Below are 18,664 nucleotides of genomic sequence, written 5' to 3' on the forward strand. Positions count from 1 at the left end.
AAAGAAAGGCCTCCTCTGCTTCGGGCGGCCACTCTTTGGGATTAGTACCCTTACGGGTGAGCGCGGGAATTGGGGCAGTCCGGGAAGAGAAGTGTGGTATGAAGAGGCGGTAGTAGTTGGCGAAGCCCAGGAATCGCTGAATGGCCTTCAACCCCTCCGGTCGAGGCCATTTCTCGATGGCAGACAGTTTCTCTGGATCCATTCGTAGGCCGGTCTGAGAAATAATGTAGCCCAAAAACGGAAGCGAGGTCTGCTCAAAGAGGCACTTCTCGTATTTAGCGAAGAAGTGATTCTGCCTGAGCCTGAGCAGGACCTGACGAACGTCCCTCCGGTGAGTCTGGAGATCCGGAGAGAAGACCAAGATGTCGTCCAGGTACACCACTACGCAGGAGTAGAGAAGGTCCCGGAAGATGTCATTGACCAACTCTTGAAAGACGGCAGGAGCGTTACAGAGACCAAAGGGCATTACCAGATATTCATAGTGGCCGTCCCGGGTGTTGAATGCCGTCTTCCATTCATCCCCCTGACGGATACGAACCAGGTTGTACGCCCCACGGAGGTCCAGTTTGGTGAAGATTCTAGCCCCCCTCAGATGATCAAATAACTCCGGAATGAGCGGAAGGGGGTACTTATTCTTCACCGTGATCTGGTTAAGGCCTCTATAGTCTATACAGGGACGGAGAGAGCCGTCCTTCTTTTTGACGAAAAAGAAGCCTGCTCCCGCCGGGGAGGTAGATTTCCGGATGAATCCCCTGGCCAGATTCTCCTCAATATATTCGGACATCGACCGGGTCTCAGCAGCGGATAAAGGATAAATACGCCCACGGGGAGGAGTAGTACCAGGTAACAGGTCGATAGGGCAGTCGTATGGTCTATGAGGAGGTAGTGTCTCTGCTTTCTTTTTATTAAAGACATCAGCATAAGACCAATAAGGAATCGGAAGTCCAGGTAGATTAGCTGGGGTAGGAGAAGGATGGACGGGATGGACGGGAACCAGACAGGTCTTATGGCAGTCCTGTCCCCAGCGAAGGACTTCTCCGGTCTGCCAGTCAAGCACGGGTGCATATCTCTGGAGCCAAGGTAGGCCTAGCAAGAGGGCGTGAGAGAGTCCAGGCAGAACATGAAAGGAGATACACTCAGAATGCAGCATTCCCACCTGCAGAGTAATGGATTCGGTGATGAGTTGGATGGGGCGTGGTAAGAGGCCCCCATCCACGGCAGCAACAGACAAGGGTACAGCCAGAGGTTTGGTGGGGATGCGGTATTTCTCTACCAGGGACTGTGAAATAAGATTCCCGGCTGCTCCAGAGTCAAGTTGGGCTAGTTCGAAATAACGGTTCTCCCTGCAGACGATTGAGACTGACAGCAGCAGAGATGGAGAGGATTTATTCTTGTCTAGGTTGACCTCTCTGAGCGAACCTAGACACAGGCGTTTCCCGACCTCTCCGGGCAGGCACGGATCCGGTGCTCCTTACTGCCACAGTAGAAGCAGCTCCCCTCGGCACGGCGTAAGTCCTGACGGGTTTTGACCATCTTGGTCTGGTCGACCTGCATAGACTCAGGAGAGTGTACCTGGGTAGAGACGGAGGGAGTGACGGGTTTCTGAAAAGTAGGAGCTAGACATGGTAACCTCCTCTCACGGGTGACCTCTTTGGCACGCTCCTGGAACCGTAGGTCAATCCGGGTGGCAAGAGTTATTAGGTCATCGAGAGTGGTAGGAATGTCCCGACCGGCAAGTTCATCTTTAATACGGCCGGACAGACCCTCCCAGAAGACGGATACCAGAGCGTCGTTATCCCAGGCCAGCTCCGAGGCAAGGGTACGGAACCGTATGGCATATTGGCCCACGGTGAGACTTCCCTGACGGAGGCGTAGCAGTGATGATGCGGATGAGGTCTTCCGTCCGGGTTCGTCGAAGACTTTCCAGAAAGCCGTGAGAAAAGCAGGCAAGTTGGACACCAGGGGGTCTCCTCTCTCCCATAGAGGATTTAGCCAGGCCAGGGCCTCCCCGGTGAGATGGGACATGATGAATGCAATTTTGGCCCGGTCGGAGTTAAACTGGTGGGACAATAGTTCAAAGTGCAGGGTGCACTGATTTATGAAGCCCTGAGCTTGGGCGGAGTCGCCTCCGAAGCGAGGAGGTGCAGAAAGCCGGGGTCCGGGGTAGGATACCATGGTATTAGTGGGCAGCGGAGCTGCCGGATTGCGAGACATGGCACTGGCGGAGGTTGCTGGTGGAGCAGTCAGAGTGTCCAGGCGAGTATTGACATTCCGCAGGTGACCCAGGATGGACTCCTGTTGGGACCTTTGACGGGACAGTTCATGACACAGGTCCGACAGCGAGGGAGCTTGGGTGCCACCGGGTTCCATGGCCCGAGCAAACTGTAACGGGTCTGGGAGGCGGAACCTCTGAGCTACTATACAAGGGGGCAGTCCTTGTAAGGGAGCGGGTGGCGACCAGGGAAGACGGGCAGGAGGTCACAGCAGGTGACCGGGACAGTCTCTGAGTGAACGGGCTGGAGGTCACGGCAAGTGACCGGGGCAGTCTCTGGATGAACGGGCTGATGGTCACGGCAAGTGACCGGGGCAGTCTCTGAATGAACGGGCAGATGGTCACGGCGAGTGACCGGGGCAGTCTCTGGATGAACGGGCAGATGGTCACGGCAAGTGACCGGGGCAGTCTCTAGGTAAAGGGTTGGTACGACCTGTGGCGGCTGATGATAGACGTGAGCTCCCAGGTGAGCAGGCGAGAGTCTCTGGATGAACGGGTGGTCACAGCATGTGACGGCGGAGCCTCCAGGAAGACCAACAGACAGGCGGCAGATGAGCGCTCCCAGGTGAGCGGGCAGAAGTCTCTGGACAGGCGGGTGGTCACAGCACGTGACGGCAGAGCCTCCAGGTAGGCTAGCAGACAGGCAGCAGATGAGCGCTCCCAGGTGAGCGAGCAGGAGTCACTGGACAGGCAGGTGGTCACAGCACGTGACGGCGGAGCCTCCAGGTAGACTAGCAGGCAGGTAGCAGGTGTGTGCTCCCAGGTGAGCGGGCAAGCTGGTCCATAGACAGACTGACAGGAGTTGGAAGGCAGATCGTCGGACGTCGGGCAAGCAGGCAGGTGGCTGATGTGCGCTCCCAGGTGAGCGGGCAGACTGGTCCTTAGACAGACTGACAGGAGTAGTAAGGCAGACCGTCGGACCTCAGACTAGCAGGCAGGTAGCAGATAATCAGGCAGGAATCTGGCAGGTAACTGGCAGGTAACTGGCAACGGGACCTGAGGGCTGAAGCAGAGTAGTAAACAGTGCAACAACATTGCTCGGGCACCTCCATTTTGGAGGAGGTGCCTTATATATGGTGAAGTCCTCCGGCCATTGGCCGGGGACTCCTTAGGACGGCGCGCGCGGCCCCTTTAAGAGGGAGGGAGAGCGCATGCGCGCACCCTAAGCACAGTGGCCGGGAAGGAGCGCGCGCTGCCAGCAGAGCGGGAGGAGGATGCCGGGCACGGAGCAGGGAGGTGAGGGGAACAGCGTCCCTGCCTAGCAGAGAGCAGGGACGCCGGCGCTACACACTCCCTCTCTCATGCACACACTTTCAGCCTTAGAAGTAACATGACTTTGGGTAAGGGGAGAATTATCAATTGCGGACACTTGAATAGGATGACCGAGAGGTGAAACTGTGTACCCATTCTTGATAGCAAAATCACTGGTAATGAGATCTAAGACGGAACCTGAGTCAAGAAATGCAGCGGTAACTATAACTCCAGATTTGGTAACCAAAGACACTTGTAAAAAAACAACCAGTAGTATGCATGAAAGATAACTTCAAACATTTAGAATCATATTAATGATTTTTTTTTCATTTTCTTTACCTTTAAGAAATTCATTATTGTATCTGAAATACTGAATCATTACATGACCCTGTTTCACCGAAGTACAGATAGAAACGAGCTGGTGTTCCAAGTTTAATTCCCTCCTTGGACTCTCTGCAGGCCCCAATTTCCATCGGTTCTCCTGCCTCAATGGGATGAGAGGGAGAAGTCACTGAAATACCCTCAACATTTGTGTTCTTATTAGTGATGAACGAGCATTCAGTGCTCGAGATGCTCGGCGCTCGCCGAGTATTTCTGGGGTTGCTCGGCGGGAGCTCGGGTCTCCTCCCTGCATGTTTGGCGCTCTTTACAGAGCCAATGAACATGCAGGGATTGTCTACCACTCAGTGTAATGCCACAGCCATGTTGGTTGCGGCATTACAGCGTCATCAGGTCTATATCAGACCTGGCGTCGCCATGCTCATCACAGTCACTCCGGAATCAGACAGTGTAGCGAGAGATGCTGCTGAGCTAGGAAGAGATTTGCTTGTTTCTAGTTAGTGTAGGTATTCCAAACTATATTAGAGACACATATCCATCTCATCAAACAGTCCTTCTGAGGACTAATCCATCTGCAGAGATATCAGGCAGGCAGTGTATATAGAGAGGCAGGCAGTGTATATAGCAGACTGCAGTGCATATAGCACAAGAGGCTCCATTCCAGTTTTGTCTGCTGCTGCTGCTGTTAGATACTTCTAGGAATAGGCCCAGGTCTCAGGGGCCAGGAATAATTTTTCAAAATAGTTACCTACAGGCCAGGTATGTAAAACTGTGTTTTCTCTGTCACACGTATCACATATACGTTTTCAGAAAATATTGCCATTTCTGGCCTCCATTAAAAATTTGTTTCAGTGTGTCAGTGAAGCTACTGACACCAGTTTGCTGTTCAAAATAGTTACCTATAGGCCAGCTATTTAAAACTGTGTTTTCTCCGTCACATGGATCACATATACGTTTTCAGAAAATTCTACCATTTCTTGCCTCCATTAAAAATTTGTTTCAGTGTGTCAGTGAAACTATTGACACCAGTTTGCTGTTCAAAATAGTTACCTACAGGCCAGGTATTTAAAGCTGTGGTTTGTCCGTCACACGAATCACATGTATACGTTTTCAGAAAATACTGCCATTTCTGGCCTCCATTAAAAATTTGTTTCAGTATGTCAGTGAAGCTATTGACACCAGTTTGCTGTTCAAAATAGTTACCTACAGGCCTGGTATTTAAAACTTTGGTTTGTCCATCACACGGATCACATATACGTTTTCAGAAAATACTGCCATTTCTGGCCTCCATTAAAAATTTTTGGCAGCCCTTGCAGTCACTGCATATGCAATAATAGTATAGGAGACCCACTTGTTAATAATGGGAACAACAAAGCATAGCCGGCTGATGGCTCTCTAACAATAGCGAAGGCCGACTGATGGCCCTTTAAGAATAGTAAGGGCCGCCTGATGGCCCTATAAAAATAGGCTTTGTGACTTTCAGATTCCCTCCATCATAAATGAAACAGGATGTGTCTGATGATGTGTCACACATCACATGGCCAGAGAAAGTTGTAAAATGTTAAAATGACATTTCCCGGTGAATGCATTTGTCTTAAAAAATAACGTAAAAAAAAACAAAAACAATAGGATCTTTCTTTAGTATAAAAAACCGAGTCACCAATGTAACCTCAATGTAATCACATTGTTCAGCTCCTGCACCTCCTCCTCCATCTCCGAAATGACCACATCAGTCAGAAGCTGAAACCACTGCAGCACTGCCTTGGCCAAGCGGCAACAGATTGTGCTGGAGATAACATGCTTAATGCTTATAAAGAAGTACGTCTGAGAAAATTAAACATTGACAAATCCCCCGGCCCAGATGGCATTCATCCATGGATACTGAGGGACTTGAGCTCAGTAATTGACAGACCGCTGTATCTCATTTTCTTATCTAGTGGCCTTATGTGAACATGCAATTACATTTTGCATGCACATCAATTTACGTTTCAGTTCAGACTCCCAGGTTTTTTCTCTCTTGTAACAGGGTTGCGCCATAGCACTGGAGGAAGGCTGATGTGGTACTGATATTAAGAAAGGTGGATCCAGTTAACTACCGTCCGGCAGGGGCGGACACAGACTGTAGTGGGCCCCTGTGCAAGAAATTTTGGGGGGCCCCCCCTGCCCTTCATAAGGCAACAAAGTTATGTAAACATAACCCCCCATGTGCATCTCTCACCCCCCCATGTGCAGCTCTCATCCCACCCATGTGCAGCTCTCACCCCCCGTGCATCTCTCATCCCCCCCATGTGCATCTCTCATCCCCCCCATGTGCATCTCTCATCCCCCCCCATGTGCATCTCTCATCCCCCCCATGTGCATCTCTCACCCCCCCATGTGCATCTCTCACCCCCCCATGTGCATCTCTCACCCCCCCATGTGCATCTCTCACCCCCCCATGTGCATCTCTCACCCCCCCATGTGCATCTCTCACCCCCCCATGTGCATCTCTCACCCCCCCATGTGCATCTCTCATCCCCCCCGTGCATTTCTGATTCCCCCCACTCCTAGTTAATTAATTGTATTTAAAAAAAATAAAACTTGTTATACTTACCCCCATGCAATCCCTGCAGAATCCTGGCGCTCGTCCACGTCGCTGCCACCAGGTTCTCCTGACGTTCGGCCATGTGACGGCGCCACATACATAGCCATCAGCTTTTGTTTTGGCCAAAAGATTTTTAAAGCCGCCACCACGATAAGGTAGACTCTTCTGGGCGGGCCCTACTCTAACCTATTAAAATTTTCTTAAAATATCCAATACTCTTTTTAGATATATTTTTATTTAGTTTTCTTTAAGGGAATGTGTCATATACATTTTTTTTTTAAATGACCAATAATACCACATACAGGGAATACCGCCACACCATGACCAGACCACATATTACCACAACATAGTGACCGAATAATACCACACAGAAGGGAGAAAAACTGCCACACCATGACCAGACCACATATTACCACTACATTACTAATATTACCACCACATTACTAATATTACCATAAGTGTCATTATACACGGGAGCTCTATACATGGTATGTATAACGTAAGTGTCCAGGTAATCTAGTGATCACCAGTGAAATTATACACAGGAGCTCTGTATATAGTGTCAGTGTACAGGTAATACAGTGACATTATACACAGGAGCTCTGTATATAGTGTACAGGTAATACAGTGATCATCAGTGACATTATACACAGGAGCTCTGTATATAGTGTCAGTGTACAGGTAATACAGGGATCACCAGTGACATTATACACAGGAGCTCTGTATATAGTGTCAGTGTACAGGTAATACAGTGATCACCAGTGAAATTATACACAGGAGCTCTGTATATAGTGTCAGTGTACAGGTAATACAGTGATCACCAGTGACATTATACACAGGAGCTCTGTATATAGTGTCAGTGTACAGGTAATACAGTGATCACCAGTGACATTATACACAGTGTACATGTAATAGACTGACTCACCGGTGACGTCTCTAGGTGAAGTCCTTCATCTTCGCTTTTCTCCTTCATCCAGCACAGACCGCCATCACGTCTTCCAGCCAGGACTCGTCTCTGCATAAAATAACACAGTTATCTAGAGCACATTCCCCAACTTCTACATTACGCAGCTGAATACAGACGTGCATCCACCATCAATATATGGTTAGTTATTAGGCAACCTACCATTCCAAATATAAATTGTAATCCACCACTGTGCCCCCATTAACTGTAAATAGGCACTTAATATATAATTTAATTAGAACCTCTACTCTTTCCGCCAATTTGTTACCAGTCACACTCCTGCATCCGCAACGCCCCCTACTCTATACTTCCTGCTCCCCGCATTCAATATTTACATGCACCCCCTGCCCCAATTCATTATATCATGTCCGTGCTCTCCCCACCCCATCATCATTTATCATTTACTCTCCCCCACCCCACATTCGTTATGTGCAGCTCATTATCCCCCTACTCCCAATTCCCCCATGTGCAGCTCTCAAACCCCCCCATGTGCAGCTCTCATCCCCCTCCATGTGCCCCTCTCTCACCCCCTCCCCCCCACATGTGCCCCTCTCTCATCCCCCTCCCCCACATGTGCCCCTCTCTCATCCCCCTCCCCCACATGTGCCCCTCTCTCATCCCCCTCCACCACATGTGCACCTCTCTCATCTCCCCCCACATGTGCATCTCCCATCTCCCCCCCCCACACATGTGCATCTCCCATCTCCCCCCCACACATGTGCATCTCCCATCTCCCCCACACATGTGCATCTCCCATCTCCCCCCCCACACACGTGCATCTCCCATCTCCCCCCCCCACACACATGTGCATCTCCCATCCCCCCCCCACATGTGCATCTCCCATCCCCCCCCACATGTGCATCTCCCATCCCCCCCCCACACACATGTGCATCTCCCATCCCCCCCACACACACATGTGCATCTCCCATCTCCCCCCCTACACACATGTGCATCTCCCATCTCCCCCCCCACACACATGTGCATCTCCCATCTCCCCCCCACATACATGTGCATCTCCCATCTCCCCCCCCACACACATGTGCATCTCCCATCTCCCCCCCCACACACGTGCATCTCCCCCCCTCCACACACGTGCATCTCCCATCTCCCCCCCCCACACACACATGTGCATCTCCCATCTCCTCCCCCACACACATGTGCATCTCCCATCTCCCCCCCCACACACACACATGTGCATCTCCCATCTCCCCCCCCACACACATGTGCATCTCCCATCTCCCCCCCCACACACACACATGTGCATCTCCCATCTCCCCCCCCACACACAGATACACACACACACACACACACACACACACACACACACATGTGCTTCTCCCATCTCTCCACTCCTAGTTAATTGTATTTTAAAAAAATAAAACTTGTTATACTTACCCCCATGCGATCCCTGCAGAATCCTGGCGCTCGTCCAAATCGCTGACAGCAGGTTCTCCTGACTTCCGGCCATGTGACGGCACCGTCACATGACCGGAAGTCAGGGGAATCATGAAGGCGCTGCTGCAACAGCGCAGCTCAGCGCTGAAATGTCCCGGACCCGGCGCATAGCATGGGGCCGGGGGCCCCATGAGGAGAGAGACGCACAAGAGGGGGGCCCCCGAGGGGGCCCCTACCGGCCGGGCCCCATACTGGAGTCAGGGCAGTCATGCCCTGATGGCGGCCCTGCTGGAGGCTGGAGGGGCCCCCTCTCCCTCGGGGCCCCCGTTCAATGAACCGGCTGCACGGGCGGTAGTTCCGCCCCTGCCGTCCGGTAAGTCTGAACATCAGTAGTGTTTAAAGTTATTGAAGGCATCATAAGAGATGACCTGCAGAGTTATATTGCAGAGAATAATATAATAATTGATAACCAGCACGTTTTCATGAAAGATAGGTTGTGTCTAACCAACATGTTTGGTTTCTATGAGGAGGTAAGTGCAAATCTGGATGTTGGTAATGCAGCTGATGCAATCTATCTGGACTCTGCAAAGGCATTTGATACTGTACCACATAACAGCCTTATGCTGAAGCTACGGAAACAAGGACTTTGGAAAACTATATGCAGCTGGGTAAGGAATTGGCTAAATGACGGGAAACAAAGAGTCATCATAAATGGTACGTTCTCAAAATAGGATATAGTCAGCAATGGGGTGCCGAAGGGATTGGTGCTAGGACCAATTCTTTTTAACCTTTTTATTAATGACCTTGTGAATGGGATTGAGAGTAAAGTGTCTGTCTTTGCTGACGAAAACAAACTATGTAGGTTATTAAAATATGATCTTGACATTATAATATTGCAAAATGATCTGGATAAGATAAGATGTCTGAATGGGCAAACGCTTGGCAAATGAGGTTTAATGTTGATAAATGAAGAGTAATGCACCTAGAACGGAGTAATCCTGTTGCCGAATATACATTAAATGGAAGTACAGTACAGACCAAAAGTTTGGACACATCTTCTCATTGAAAGATTTTTCTGTATTTTCATGACTATGAAAATTGTACATTCACACTGAAGGCATCAAAACTATGAATTAACACATGTGGAATTATATACTTAACAAAAAGGTGTGAAACAGCTGAAAATATGTCTTATATTCTAGGTTCTTCAAAGTAGCCACCTTTTGCTTTGATGACTGCTTTGCACACTCTTGGCATTCTCTTGATGAGCTTCAAGAGATAGTCACCGGAAATGGTCTTCCAACAATCTTGAAGGAGTTCCCAGAGATGCTTAGCACTTGTTGGCCCTTTTGCCTTCACTCTGCGGTCCAGCTCACCCCAAACCATCTCGATTGGGTACAGGTCTGGTGACTGTGGAGGCCAGGTCATCTGGCGTAGCACCCCATCACTCTCCTTCCTGGTCAAATAGCCCTTACACAGCCTGGTGGTGTGTTTAGGGTCATTGTCCTGTTGAAAAATAAATGATGGTCCAACTAAACGCAAACCGGATGGAATAGCATGCCGCTGAAAGATGCTGTGGTAGCCATGCTGGTTCAGTATGCCTTCAATTTTGAATAAATCCCCAACAGTGTCACCAGCAAAGCACCCCCACACCATCACTCCTCCTCCTCCATGCTTCACGGTGGGAACCAGGCATGTATGAGTCCATCCGTTCACCTTTTCTGCGTCGCACAAAGACACGGTGGTTGGAACCAAAGATCTCAAATTTGGACTCATCAGACCAAAGCACAGATTTCCACTGGTCTAATGTCCATTCCTTGTGCTCTTTAGCCAAAAAAATCTCTTCTGCTTGTTGCCTGTCCTTAACAGTGGTTTCCTAGCAGCTATTTTACCATGAAGGCCTGCTGCACAAAGTCTCCTCTTAACAGTTGTTGAAGAGATGTGTCTGCTGCTAGAACTCTGTGCGGCATTGACCTGGTCTCTAATCTAAGCTGCTGTTAACCTGCGATTTCTGAGGCTGGTGACTCAGATAAACTTATCCTCAGAAGCACAGGTGACTCTTGGTCTTCCTTTCCTGGGGCGGTCCTCATGTGAGCCAGTTTCTTTGTAGCGTGTGATGGCTTTTGCAACTGCTCTTGGGGACACTTTCAAAGTTTTCCCAATTTTTCACACTGACTGACCTTCACTTCTTAAAGTAATGATGGCCACTCATTTTTCTTTACTTAGCTGCTTTTTTCTTGCCATAATACAAATTCTAACAGTCTATTCAGTAGGACTATCAGCTTTGTATCCACCAGACTTCTGCACAACACAACTGATGGTCCCAACCCCATTTATAAGGCAAGAAATCCCACTTATTAAACCTGACAGGGCACACCTGTGAAGTGAAAACCATGTCCGGTGACTACCTCTTGAAGCTCATCAAGAGAATGCCAAGAGCGTGCAAAGCAATCATCAAAGCAAAAGGTAGCTACTTTGAAGAAATTGGAATATAAGACATATTTTCAGTTGTTTCACACTTTTTTGTTAAGTATATAATTCCACATGTGTTAATTCATAGTTTTGATGCCTTCAGTGTGAATGTACAATTTTCATAGTCATGAAAATACAGAAAAATCTTTAAATGAGAAAGTGTGTCCAAACTTTTGGTCTGTACTGTATACTGAGGACTACAGAACAGTAGAAGGGCTTGAGTATTTTAATTACAAGTAAGCTGAGTAGCAGTACTCAATGTCAAGCAGCAGCAGCAAAAGCAAACCAGATTTTAGGATGTATAAAAGAGAGAGATAAAATCCCGTGATCCCAAAGTACTGTTACCCCTTTATAAATCACTGGTGAGGCAACATCTAGAATATGGGATCCAGTTTTGGGCTCCACATATTAAATAGGATATTCAGAACTTAGAGTCAGTTCAAAGATGGGCAACTAGATTATTAAAAGGGATGGAGGGCCTCTCATATGATGAGAGGTTTAAAAAGTTGGGCTTGTTTAGCTTAGAAAAAAGACGCCTTAGAGGAGATCTCATTTACATGTACAAATATATGTGTAGTCAGTACAAAAGCCTAACACATGACTTATTCCTTCCAAAGACCATACTAAGGACCAGGGGGCACTCATTATGGGTGGAAGAAAGACGATTCCAACATTTAAATAGGAAAGGGTTCTTTACAGTTAGAGCAGTCAGACTGTGGAATGTCCTACCACAAGAGGTAGTAATGGCAGACACTATAACAGCTTTTAAAAAAGGGCTGGATGATTTCCTCGATGCACATAACATTGTGGGTTATAGTTAAATTAGTGACAAAATGTAGAATTGGTGGAGGAAGGTTGAACTTGATGGACCTAGGTCTTTTTTTCAACCTATGTAATTATGTATCTATGTAATTTAAAACATGGCATGCCAAAAAGAGACAAAAACAGCAGTGGAAAAAAACAATAAAAATGTATGGAAAATAACGCACTCAAAAATGTAATAAAAAAACACAAATAAACTAATTTACCTAAGATATGTTCCTTTTAGGAATTTTTAATCCTATTGTGTTCAATAAAGATTACTACTTTTTATGTTCTATATGTAATTTTTGGTCCTAGCACATTTTTTGTTTTTGGTTTCTCTAATTTACCTAAGAGGTTAAGAAGTGCTGCATAAAATTTAGAATATCAAAAACTCATCAAATACTCATCACTAGAAAGTAGCCTAAAGTTGTGTTCGCACGATGAGTTTTTGGTGATTTTTTGACGTATTTTTGCGTATTTTCACTGCATCAGAAATGCAGCATCTTACAGTTCCAACAAATTGGATGGGATTTATAGAAATCTCATACCCACTGTGCTTTTTTTAACTCGGCATAACTAACCTGCGGTGTGTGTGTCAAATCTGCAATATGTACGCTGAGTTTTTATTTTCACCATAGGCTTTCTCTTCCGAGTATGCTGAGTTTTAGGTTCAAATTTTCCATATAGGCCTACATTAAATACGTTAAATCCGCAGGTAAAAAACACGCGTAAAAAAACCCAAAGCAGCTTTATTTAAAGCATGACATACCAAAAAGAGACCAAAGCTGCAAAGTCAAAAATGCATGTAAAAAAGCTGACTCAAAAACACAATGAAAAAAGGGCATATAACCTAATTTACATATTAGGTGTAGAAATGCTGCAGAAAATCTGCAACATCAAAACCTCACCAAATACTGATCGTGGAAACGTAGACTAAAGAGGGTTTTTCAGATTCTTTGATCTGTGGGGGTCTGACTCCTAGCACTCCAGTCATACTATTTTGTTTGTGCACATTTATTCAACCAGTAGTTAAAGAAAAGACAGGAGTTGATTCTCCCACGATCATTGTTATGCTCAAATTCATTAAAATATATTGTTTTTTTCTATGAATTAGATAAAAAATTAAGCATTAAAAACAACTAAGCAAAAAAATAAAAGTTCTGATTGCTTACATGTACAATCTAGGGTTTAATGATTCATATTTCCAGTAATATTTAAAATTAAGTGCACTTTCATGCACAGGTTTGCACTAAGCTAGTATAAATACCATTAAAGTCAATTAAATTTGGACTTTGCAGACACAACATGTCAGGGTAGGTTTATACCACATTGTCAGGAAAATGTACTATCAGCAAGTGAAGCAAATTAAAATAAGGATTTTCTGTCTGAAGGGAGGGATTGGGGAGAAGGGAGAAAGAAGATAAAAATGCAGAAATGTCTAGAGCGATAATAAAACTGTCAGATGTCTGCATTATAGCCCCTGGAGTAATGGAATTATGCCTTCATATTGTTGTTTTCTTTTTGCATGTCCTGCTGACTGAAGAATACAGTGAAGGCAAATGTAAATGCAATCCTAACAAACAATCCCAAGATATATGCATAATAATACTTTTTACATAAGGCACCATAAGTATGAAGGCTGCATGAGGACACACTCAGTACCTGGAATTTCATATTTTACAACTTTAGGAATTTAGTGCCTCCATAAGCTGATTTATTACAGAGATATAGTCTTCTAGAACCAATCCGTTCAGAGGTGAAAAGTTCTTTAATATGGAATCCAACAAAGCAAATTACAGTTTACTTTCTGTAGGTCTTATAGAATCAGACACAAAAATTACTCCTGTAAACTTATAGGCGAAATATAAAGTAAAAAAAAAGTATTACAGATAGATTAAGATTACATTTCCAGTAGACATGCTTAGATTTAGGGCTCATGTATACGGCAGTAGTACAGTAGTAAACTCCTAGTACATAAAAATAGGTCCACTTCACACGTCCTTGACCCACGGACCTTTTTTGGATCATAGTACCCTGGTGGATCTCTTAAGTGGGCTAACTACCTAATTTATGCCTGTGAAGCAGTTAGCTAAGGTTAAGAGACCACCAGAAAGTCCAGGTATTGTGATCTAAGCATAGTCAGTGTTGTGTTTCACAGACGTGTGAGATCGGCTTAAAAAAATTCTGGCATGCATGGCACCCCTTGATACCCCTTCCTGGTATGCATGGCACCCCTTGAGCCCCCATCCTGGTATGCATGCCACCCCTCGAGCCCCCATCCTTGTATGCATGGCAACCCTTGAGCCCCCATCCTGGTATGCATGGCAACCCTTGAGCCCCATTCTGGTATGCATGGCACCCCTTGAGCCACCATCCTGGTATGCAAGGCACCCTCTGAGCCCCCATCCTGGTATGCATGGCACCCTCTGAGCGCCCATCCTGGTATGCATGGTACCCTCTGAGCCCCCATCCGGGTATGCATGGCACCCCTTGAGCCACCATCCTGGTATGCATGGCACCCTCTGAGCCCCCATCCTGGTATGCATGGCACCCTCTGAGCCCCCATCTTGGTATGCATGGCACCCTCTGAGCCCCCATCACGCTGCCTACAAAAAAAAATAAACACTCATACTCACCTCCTCTCTCCTCCAGCGCTGTCCCGCTCTGCTGCCGACACTCTCACGGTGTGAGCCGCGCATGGCAGGGCGCGCATGGCGTCCCTGCCATGCGCCCTCACACAGTGTGAGACGCTGTGCTGGAATAGTCACTGCTCCCCATGCGGGACTCTGTGCGTGGGGAGCAGTGACCATTCAGTCTGTTCAATAGCTGGCACACTGTACCACAGTGCGGCTTCTGCTGCCGCTCTATGGTCAGTGTGCCTGCTATTAAAGACCATGGATATTCACTACAACCCATGGGATTGGGTTGTACGGAATATTCATGAGCTTTAATAGAGGGCACACAGGCCGCAGAGCGGCAGCAGGAGCCGCGTTGTGGCTCCAGTGTGCCGGCTATTAAGAAAAATGAATATTCATTGCTCTCCATGCCCATGGACATGCGGAGCAGGGAATATTCATTTTCTTTAGTAAAAATGTGGAAAACAATACTAGATTGCTGGGTTTTGCTCATTCAGCATCACAAACAAAAGTAAAAAGTCAATAAAACATCATAAGTACCCAAAATGGCAACAGTGAAAAACACATCTTGTCCCACAAAAATAATGCCTCATACAGCTCTGTTTATGGAAAGGTAGAAACAGTTATGGGTATTGGAATATGGTAAATTCCCCCCCCAAAAATGTACTGTTTGTTTTTGTTTGTTTTTTTAAATGTTTTAAAAGCTGTGAAAGAAGAAAAAGCATGTATAAATTGGGTAATGTCATTATGGTATTGACCTGCAGAATAAAGTTAGCATGTCAATTAAACTAAAAGATTAACAGTGCTTAAAAATAATAGAAAAAGAAAAGAATTACTGTTTCCTATGCCCATCCCATCTTCAAATTATGGCTCCTGGAATGCAACGAAGAAGAATAAAATAAATTATTATATATATATATATGTTATATATATGCCCAAAATGGGCGAGCAGTTAAGAGTTTAAGGGGTTGTCTGCTTTAAAGGGTCCGTAAGAATAAATGTTCCTGAGAATTCTAAGATGTAAATGTAAATATGCCAACAATCTGCCAACAAACAAAGAAACCAACATTTATTTTTCAGCTGATTGTTGATTTTATTCTCACATAAACATCATTGATTGTTGGCAGCACGTCCCTTTGTGTACGCAGCAATGTGCTGCTCTGATGATGCAAACTGTATGGGGAGGGATGAATGATTGTATTATCTCTCATCCCCATAACTTTTTACATATTCATGATAATAGCTGCATATAAAACAACTGCCGATCAACTTGTTACATCTTTTATCAGGTCGGTTCAGACAATCTACAATTTATCTAAATGTTAATAGATGTGTAGTAATTTTTGTTTAAGTGTTTACTCAGTATATATATATATCGAATATACCCAGCATGTTGAATGAGATTTCTAATCCCTGAAAGTTATTTATAGCTATTTATTATTTTGTTTTAAACTGCTCTGTCTATAGTCACATAGACAGTTGTTTCTTCTTGTATATTTTGGAATTGATAGTTGGACAGTAGCTCTGCCAGTTATGTCATTACGTGACATACTGTAAAAATATTATTAGTGGAAAATTGTAATTTAAGAGCTGTTCAGTAAATAAAGTATGGGAAATGAGTGCTGCATTGACTAGCAGATAGTGGAGCCTTTATTCTACTTATTTATTTATTTCGCACCCGTTGCTAAGTTGCTGACAATGGCTCTAGTACCAAGACTGCAGCTAGAGCATACTAATGAGCTGGACTGTATCTTTGCTCATTAAAGGCTAGACAAAACTCATTAAACATTCTGTAAGGTTCTTTTTTGCCAAACTTTCACTCCTTTGGTTGCTGACTCTGCCTGCCAATTGTAGTTTTAAATGTTATTGCTTATTTACTGCACTGGAGATTTTCTTGAGAAAAAAATAAATTCCAATCTTGCTTTATAATTATAACTTCTGACTGCAGTGAATGAAAAACAAGAATGAATATTATATGAACAGTAATGGCATAAAATAGTTTCAAATCCAATGACTGATTCTTATGTTTTCTTATGCTCTGATTTCAATTTATTGAAAATTAATTCTTGTGCCTTTTTCTTTTCTCTTCAAAGCTTCTTTTGATACATTTTCTCTTACAGAAGGCCTGCAGATCTTCTCTGTGAAACATCCAGCAGAAGTCCCCCATCATATTCACGTTCCATCTACCTTGGTATCGTCATTCCATCTCCTTGATATCCTGATGAAATCTTTCGCCTTGCTCTTCACCAACAGCACCAAAATTTTCAAGAAAGTAATCTAAATGGGAATGTAAAAAATGTAACTTCAAATTCATCAGACAACCCAAGGCTTTGAAACATTTCAGCATGTTCTCCATGATGGACTTCAATTTTGGATCTTAGTTGTTACCTAGAAATTTCTTCATGACTTTTTTAAAAGAATCTCCAGCCCCTTTCTCAAGAGCTTTCATTTTTGTTTCAAACTTGTCGTCCTTCATGAGTTTCCGAATATTTGGACCCACAAAAATGATTCTTCAGTTTTGCATCGGATAGTCCCTGAAACTTGGTACACAGGTACTTAAAAATCTCTTGTTCTTTCGGTAGAGCTTTCACAAACTGCTTCATCAGTCCAAGCTTAATGTGGAGTGGTGGCAGAATAACTTTAGTGGGATCAACTAAACTTTCTGCAACTATGTTCTTCAGTCCAGGTTGAAAAGATGTTCTCGTTGGCCACCTTTTTTGGCTCCAGTGATGAGTCCTATCCCGGCTGTCTTATTCACACTTCGCGTAACCTCCTTGCTGCCCAAGGAGCAAAGAGAGAACTTTCAGTTCACCACATACTGACCATCCTTGATCCTCGTAGTTAAGGTTCTTGAGAATAAAGTCTAAATTCTCATAGCTTTCCTTTAAGTCCACAGAACGCCCCATACGCAATGAAGCATACTTTCTGCCATTGTGTAGTAGCACCGCTTTCAGACTTTTTTTTGGATGAATCAATAAAAAGTCTCCACATGCTCCATTGTACTCACATTGTACTCACATTGTAGTCAGTGTTAAATTTTTCCATTAGCCCAGGAACATCACTGTAGTACACTAGACCACCGTCTTGAGAAAAGTATGGAAGAAATTCCTTTTCTCTGCTTCTGTACCATGGAAAACAGTTACCAGGAGCTAGCAGGTTCTTTTCATTTAGTCTACAGCCTAAAAGTTCTGCAGAATGTTTAGGAAGGTCTAAGTACCTGACTAAATCATTTAGTTCAAGCTGTGAAAAAAGCTGTCGTTCGTTGGGACTAATGTGAAAAATCTTCACCAGAATCCTGCTCTTCATCTTCTGAATCAGGTGTACCTTCAGGGACAGATATTCCTGCACCATGAGGCACAGGGCAAATCGCTGATGGGAAGTCCGGATATATCATTTTATTTTTTTTTTAAGGTTGAATCCCTCCATGTTGCACATACAAAAGTAGCAGTCATCAATATGATCTTGCGGTTCCCTCCAGATGACAAGCACGCTAAAACTAAAGCTCCCTTTCTTCCCTTTAGACCACTGTCGTAGTTCTTCTACACAAACAGAACACACTACATGTGGAGCCCACAACTTGTCCTGATCACCTAGTTTTAGACTATGTGCACACGTTCAGGATTTGATTGCAGAAATTTCTGCAGTGTTTATGCATCTCTTGGCAGGAAAAACACTGCAGAAAAAAATGCGCGTTTTGCTGCAATTTTGATGCGTTTTCATGCATTTTTTTATGCGCTTTGGTACATCAATGAATGCTTTTTGGAGCTAAATAAAGATATTTGAAAAAAGAAACGTGTGACATCGCTTTAACACTTGGATTACCGCCAGACCTGGGGTGAGTATATTGGTTAATTTAAATGATTAAAGAATGTATGTGTTGTATTTCAAATAAAGTGTTTTACTCTGTGTGTGTTTATTTAACTCTTTACTTTACTTTAATTAGGTTT

The 18,664-nt window shown here is 45.0% G+C and overlaps 1 protein-coding gene across 1 annotated transcript in view; it reads left to right on the top strand.

The window, feature by feature from the left end:
• DIPK1C (divergent protein kinase domain 1C) overlaps positions 1 to 17,313 on the top strand; it is a 265,620-nt gene extending 248,307 nt beyond the window's left edge. Inside the window, exon 4 of the mRNA XM_073678951.1 lies at positions 16,838 to 17,313. Within this exon, the coding sequence (XP_073535052.1) occupies positions 16,838 to 16,861 (24 nt within the window). The 3' untranslated portion in view covers positions 16,862 to 17,313. The remainder of the gene's footprint in view (positions 1 to 16,837) is intronic.
• The last annotated feature ends 1,351 nt before the right edge of the window (positions 17,314 to 18,664 follow it).

Source organism: Phyllobates terribilis, unplaced genomic scaffold (assembly GCF_046119375.1).
Source record: "Phyllobates terribilis strain yellow unplaced genomic scaffold, ASM4611937v1 Scaffold_4__5_contigs__length_816908805, whole genome shotgun sequence".
Classification (NCBI taxonomy): Eukaryota; Metazoa; Chordata; class Amphibia; order Anura; family Dendrobatidae; genus Phyllobates; species Phyllobates terribilis.